This window comes from Nematolebias whitei, chromosome 15 (genome assembly GCF_014905685.2).
Source record: "Nematolebias whitei isolate Nwh7 chromosome 15, NemWhi1, whole genome shotgun sequence".
Classification (NCBI taxonomy): domain Eukaryota; kingdom Metazoa; phylum Chordata; class Actinopteri; order Cyprinodontiformes; family Rivulidae; genus Nematolebias; species Nematolebias whitei.
Window position 1 is genome coordinate 4,232,862 of NC_056512.1, and position 6,809 is coordinate 4,239,670.

The window sequence follows — 6,809 nt, forward strand, 5'->3', positions numbered from 1 at the left end:
TGATGGACTGGAGACCTGTCCAGGTGTCCCTGTGATGGACTGGAGACTTGTCCAGGTGTCCCTGTGATGGACTGGAGACCTGTCCAGGTGTCCCCCGCCTCTCCCACAGTAATAGCTGGTTATGGGCACCAGTGACCCCCACGACCCAAAAAAAGTGAGTAGCAGATGTTGTCTGGACCTCCTGCTGTAATGGTTAGTCCATCAGAAGTTCTGAGTGTGTGCAAACTGTACCTGTTAAAGGCTGCAACATTGTCAGCCAGAGTGCTCTGTCCATCAGCTCCGGAGCTGTAGTAGTCGTATACTGCCTTAGGAAGAAGTCTCCTGGCTTCCTGCTCGAAGTCAGAGACACACACGCACTTCTGCAGCATGTTGTTGGTACCAGCGGAGACCTGGTCCCTGTCTAACTGCAGCGATGGGACCAGCTGTAAATAAGCAGCACAGCTGTAATCATTAACCTCTGCAGGAGGCATGTGCAGCTTCATGTTAGTTTACACAAGATTAGCTCTGTTCTGATCAGTCGGGATTACAAGAAACTTCATTTCCTGTGTTTAGTTTGTTGCCAGGTTATGAAACAGTGACAGCTGACCGTGAAGTGTGCACGTGGACCAGAAACCAGATGCTGCAGTTCAGACGTGCCAAAGCGTTCAATGAAACACGCAACGCTTCTCAGTTCCACGTTTATTTGGCATTCAACAAAATTCAATAAAAACTTGGAGTTAACACATTTCACCTTCACCACAAACATAATTTTTATAATAAAACTGTAAAACTAGATTAGTCAAGATTCATAAAATGCAACAGGCAAGTCAAAGAAAGAAAGGAAAAAGAAGTCTACTCCTACAAACAGTTGGAAGTACAGCGCAGCCTAAAGATCCAGACTGAAGCAAAAACTAAGAGGTTCTCATGCCGTGGTGACAAACTGCTGAGAGTCTCATGGATGAGCCTTCAGAACCATTCAGGTAGTCCAGTTTAATCCACAGACAGACGAGATTCTACTGATCAGATTAGACAACATTCAGATCACGGGATCTAACTGGAGCACGTTCTGTGTCCCCGGTGTTCCAAGAGTCCTGATCATCTTTTGTGTTCAGCCTTCATGCCCCTCGTCTCGTCCTCTGGCCAATCAGAACCACATGTCACAGAACGGAAAGGTGAAAATAAAGAGTGCCCATGGAAAAGTCTGTCCATCTGAGACTGGACCCTGGTCCAGTCCTCCCTGAAGACCACTTCAGAGGCAAACAGCTCACGTCTTCGTCCTGCCTTCAGACGGATGCAGTGATGCGTTTAGGTACACGAGCTTCGCAGGTAAGGGGGGAAGGTTGTCCAAGTTGAACGGTGAGGAGGCCTTTTCCCTCCTTCCCCCCTCTCCCCACTTCCGGCACTGGTTTTTGCCCAACCAAACCCTGAAAAGGAAGGTGGGTCTGCAGGCCCACTAAGAACCAAGTCCTGCTCGCCGGTGGTTGTGGGGGAGTGTGGTTGCAGCGATGCCATCAGGTTGCTGCCCCAGTTTGGTTGCCCAGGAGTTTGGAAGGGCGGACGAAGCATCCGCCTCCCGTTTCCTCCTCCTTGGGTGGCCCGGTGCTGTTCTTCGACACCCAAGCCCCGCAGGACTTTGGTGGATCTCCAAGCCTTCGCTGGACCAAAGACATGAAGCGGCGCAGTGCTCACACCCAGGCTGTCCAGCCCTCATACAACTGGGCCAGGTTGTCCATGTTGGTAGCCTCTTTGATGACAACGTCCACCTGCAACAACAAAAAAGCAGATTTAAATAAAGACTGGGTGGAAGGGCAGCGGCTCATCTTTAGAGTCAAAGTGTGGTCAAGAACTAAAACACAGGTGGGATGGAGCTGCAGAAACCCTTCATCTGGGCTCCACCTGTCCACCAGCCAGGCCAGCAGACATCTGAAAGCTATAAAGTCAGTTCAAACATTAAGAGCCATATCCTCTCCTGTTATGCTAAATGATAAACTAAAACATTTCAGACCAGAACTCCTTGTAGGGACAGCTCCAAACATGTCGTTAGTATTGTGGGTTTGATGTAGAATCCAACGATGCATAAAACTGTGTCACATACAGATTCAAGGTCTGTGGAACCTGGAACACCAACCAGCAGTCCAGAACCTGTCTCCCATACAGTTTTCAACATGGAAGGATTTGAAAGGTTCAAAATATCAACATATGTAGAGAAGGAGAGGAGTTATGGTAGCTCTGTGGGCAAAACCACACCTGACTGGTGGGACAGAAGTATTGTTCATCCTTCTCTAGAAAATCAAGAGGCCTTGTCTTTTTTATACACAGTTATTGCTTGTTCAAGTTAGAGCAGTTTCTGAGGGAGCGGGAAGGTTCATTAACGTCCTGCGGCACATTTACAAAGTAAAAGTGTCTCCTGTGAACCTATATCAGAGTCAGAGTTTCTTTATTGTCATTCGCACCTCATGTGGTGGAGCGGAATTATGTCCACAGGGTCCCAGTGACATCCAACAATAAAACAATGATCACATCTAAGATATGAACTAAGAAAAACATCTACTAAATATACACTAAGCACTAGTAGTATAAAAACATTACGTCGAACATCAGCACAAACATGAGCATGAGTCTGTGTGAGCAGATGAGCACCAATGAACATATCAACATGAAACCGATCAGCAGCAACATGAAAGAGATCAGCAGCAACATGAAAGAGATCAGCAGCAACATGAAAGAGATCAGCAGCAACATGAAATATATATGCTCCCAGTTTGGATGAAGACTCTTTACGACAAGTTTTCTGGATGGTCTGATATGAAGTTCTGGGTGGACCTTTCCTTGGACTGGACATCTCTGACTTCTGTTATTTAATCAAACTGACACTAAGTGACTGGGTCCATTCACAACAACAAACTATAAACAGTTTACTGACGGTAACCCCTGGTGATTTTTAAATCAAGATAAGAGACAGTACCATTTTATTGATTGATTTATTTTACTATATTTAGCAAACCTACACTTGCATATATTATTTTTAGTTAACAGAAAGCTGCTTTAATCAGCTTCAGGCTGAAAATATGACTATTGTAGTCTTGGGACATTCTTTGGTCTTCGTGATTATTTCCAGCAATGTGCTAATGCAAGACTACAAACAAGTGATGGCACCCTTTACTCCTTGAAGATGAACAACTTGGGTGAAACGGTGGCTCAGTTGATAGAGCTGCCACCTCTCAGTGAGAAGGTTGCTGGTTCAAATCCCAGTCACTTGGGTCAAACCGTTTTCTCTGGGTCGGTCATTTGTAAAATGTATTTAATTTCCTTTGAAAACAGCCTCTGCTTCCTCCTCCCCCTCGCTCTGTTCAACTCGCACTGCAGAGTTTTTTTTTTAACTTTATTCAGTCAGTCAGCATTGACAATGAACTGCAGGTGAACAAAACAGCTCCGCAGCGCTGTGAAAGATGCATAATAACGCGACACAACGAATCGATAATGAAATTCATTGCCAACGCTTTTAATCATCGATTTTTATCGATTTTATCGATTCGTTGTTGCAGCCCTAGTTCTAATGTCAATTAGGGAGATGATAAGAGTCCTAAACATGTTCTCCACTGCAGGAGACACTGTCTGTCCAGAACACTCACACATGCTGCCTGAGAAGCAGATATGATCATTTTCCTCAACAAGAACCGTTTCTGATTTGATACTGTACCTGCTGCTAATCTGGACTGTGTTGTGCAAGTTGCTCTTTGTTTGATATTGTGCAGCAGGTTAGTCCATCAGTGGGAGCTCAGTAACATGGCAGCAGCATCACACACTGGACATGTGTCTCCATGAGGTTTTCAAAAATAAAGCTCTCTTGTCAAAGTGTACCCCTGTGAAAATTCATAACGTATTGAAGTTCAAAAATTTGATATTTATAAACTGGTTTAAAACAGCTCTGTGAGAAATTCTTAGTAAATTTAACAAAAAGTAAAAAGTTCATAGAATTAAAATTTAAACAGAAGTTCAAATTATTTCATCCAGAAAGAACTCTGACTAACTACTGAAAATCATTTATACCATGTAATTTTTTTTTATCTGCCTACACAAAGAATGGGAATCAATAGGAACCAGAATCAAAACTAAGAATTGGAATCGTTCAAATTCAAATGATGCCCAACCATACAGTGAGGAAAATAAGTATTTGAACACCCTGCGACTTTGCACCTTCTCCCACTTAGAAATCATGGAGGGGTCTGAATCTTTCATCTCGGGTGCATGTCCACTGTGAGAGACATAATCTAAAAAAAAATATCCAGAAATCACAATGTATGATTTTTTAATAATTTATTTGTGTGTTACTGCTGAAAATAAGTATTTGAACACCTGTGAAAATTAATGTTAATATTTGGTACAGCATCTTTGTTTGCAGTTACAGAGGTCAAAGGTTTCCTGTAGTTCTTCACCAGGTTCACTGCAGCAGAGAGTTTGGACCATTCCTCCACACACATCTTCTCTAGATCAGCAGGTTTCTGGGCTGTCACTGAGAAACAGAGTTTGAGCTCCCTCCAAATATTTTCTATAGGGTTTAGGTCTGGAGACTGGCTAGGCCACTCCAGAACCTTGATCTGCTTCTTACGGAGCCACTCCTTGATTCTCCTGGCTGTGTGCTTCAGGTCATTGTCATGTTGGAAGACCCAGCCATGACTCATCTTCAATGCTCTCACTGAGGCGAGTGGAATTAAGACCAAAAAGTTCTACTTTGGTCTCATCTGACCACAGAACTTTCTCCCATGACTCCTCTGGATCATCCAAATGGTCATGGTCAAACTTAAGACGGGCCTGGACGTGTGCTGATTTAAGCAGGGGAACCTTCCATGCCATGCGTGATTTTAAACTATGACGTCTTAGTTTATTACCCACAGTAACCATGGAAACAGTGGTGCCAGCTCTCTTCAGGTCATGGACCAGCTCCTCCCGTGTAGTTCTGGGCTGATTCCTCACCTTTCTTAGGATCATTGATACGCCACGAGGTGAGATCTTGCATGGAGCCCCAGTCCGAGGGAGATTGACAGTCATGTTTAGCTTCTTCCATTTTCTAATAGTTGCTCCAACAGTTGATCTTTTTTCACCAAGCTGCTTGGCAATTGCCTCGTAGTCCTTTCCAGCCTTGTGGAGGTCTACAATTTTGTCTCTGGTGTGTTTGGACAGCTCTTTGGTCTTAGCCATGTTAGTAGTTGGAGTCTTACTGATTGTGTGGGGTGGACAGGTGTCTTTATGCAGCTACCGACCTCAAACAGGTGCTTCTAATTTAGAATAATAAGTGGAGTGGAGGTGGACATTATAGAGGAGGACTAACAGGTCTTTGAGGACCAGAACTGTTGCTGATTGACAGGTGTTCAAATACTTATTTGCAGCAGTAACACACAAATAAATTATTTAAAAAATCATACATTGTGATTTCTGGATATTAATTTTTTTATATAGATGATGTCTCTCACAGTGCACATGCACCTAAGATGAAAATTTCAGACCCCTCCATGATTTCTAAGTGGGAGAACTTGCAAAGTCGCAGGGTGTTCAAATACTTGTTTTCCTCACTGTATATGAATACTAAAATAAACTACTACTTACTACATGTACTACTATTCCTACTTTGCGGTTTTTCACTCATCACGGGGCTTCAGGGTACGGATCCCCTGCGATATATGAGGGACTACTGTATATCCCTAATCTTGAATATTCTGTTATTTTTAATCTCTGGATCCTGCAACCTTCTTGTAAGGTGACAGCTCTAACCACTGCTCCACCGTGACGTGTTGTAGTGCACCAGTAAACCTTAAATTCAAAGCCCTTTATTATTTTTAACTTAGATGGTAATAAATAGGTAATGCTTTTTCTGTTGCATTTTATCTTGAATTGTTGAGATTATTCTACAGCTTCAGTGAAGTCCAATGGTCTTAACCAACACGCACACGCACGCACGCACACACACAGCTGAGCTGGAATGAGAGGAAAGCCTCTCAGACCTCGTATAATGATAAAAGATTTTGTGTTACCTGCTCGGTGACACTCATTCTCCTGTTGGGATCGATATCTCTGCCCTCCAGCTTGGCTTTAACTCTCTTCCACACACTGACAGCATACAAGTTTCTTTCCTGGACTGCTGCAGAAGGAAATGAAACACCTGTTAGACTCTGTGTGGTGCTAACAGCAGACGGTGCTGGGAGAGAGGAGCAGTACCTCGTCCTGTTTTAGGGTCTCGAACGGCCCTCTTTGGACTGGGGTTGAGACCTTTGCTGTTCGTCAAGAGAGTACTTGGCGGGGTGTCGGTGGGCGTTCCCAGGTTACGTGGCATTGCTTTGCGTGCATTCTGGGACATTGAGTCTGGCTGGGTCTTCACTCCACTGCATCTAACAGCTGAACCAGAACAATATACAACATGGTGTAAAAAAAACTTTAATATATTTATAGTTAGAATTTCTCTAAAGTGAAACCTTATTTCCTTCATATGATTCCAGATTTCAGAACATTTTAAAATCAATAATCTGAACAAATCATGTTTCAAAGAGGCAAGATTCAACCGTTCGAGGCTCCAGTTTGTAAAGGATTTGAACAAATCTTCTGGCCCGGTGTCCTTTAGACAGACGAGAACGGAGTAAAGACGTACCAGACACAGCCTTCTCAAGAACTGTTAGAGTAGGAGGCTGGAGTCATGTCCAACATCAGCTCAGAGATGTTCTGTGTGGTGAACGTGTTGGTGAACACACCGTTTAAACTCTGAACTCTGATGAAAATGTCTCACCAGCATCACAGACATGAAGAAAGTTATGAAGTCATAATCAGCAGCAGCTGTCAAT

At 43.6% G+C, this 6,809-nt stretch overlaps 2 protein-coding genes across 2 annotated transcripts in view; both read right to left on the reverse strand.

The window, feature by feature from the left end:
• hao1 (hydroxyacid oxidase (glycolate oxidase) 1) overlaps window positions 1-396 on the reverse strand; it is a 104,186-nt gene extending 103,790 nt beyond the window's left edge. Inside the window, exon 1 of the mRNA XM_037688786.1 lies at window positions 232-396. Within this exon, the coding sequence (XP_037544714.1) occupies window positions 232-368 (137 nt within the window). The 5' untranslated portion in view covers window positions 369-396. The remainder of the gene's footprint in view (window positions 1-231) is intronic.
• Window positions 397-1,013: 617 nt separating this feature from the next.
• LOC119421432 (serine/threonine-protein kinase SMG1) lies at window positions 1,014-6,369 on the reverse strand (the record flags this gene model as incomplete). Its single annotated transcript, XM_037688788.1, is given in 3 exon segments — window positions 1,014-1,742; window positions 6,009-6,115; window positions 6,193-6,369. Coding segments are annotated over 3 exon segments (324 nt in total). The 3' UTR covers window positions 1,014-1,664.
• Between the last annotated feature and the right edge of the window lie 440 nt (window positions 6,370-6,809).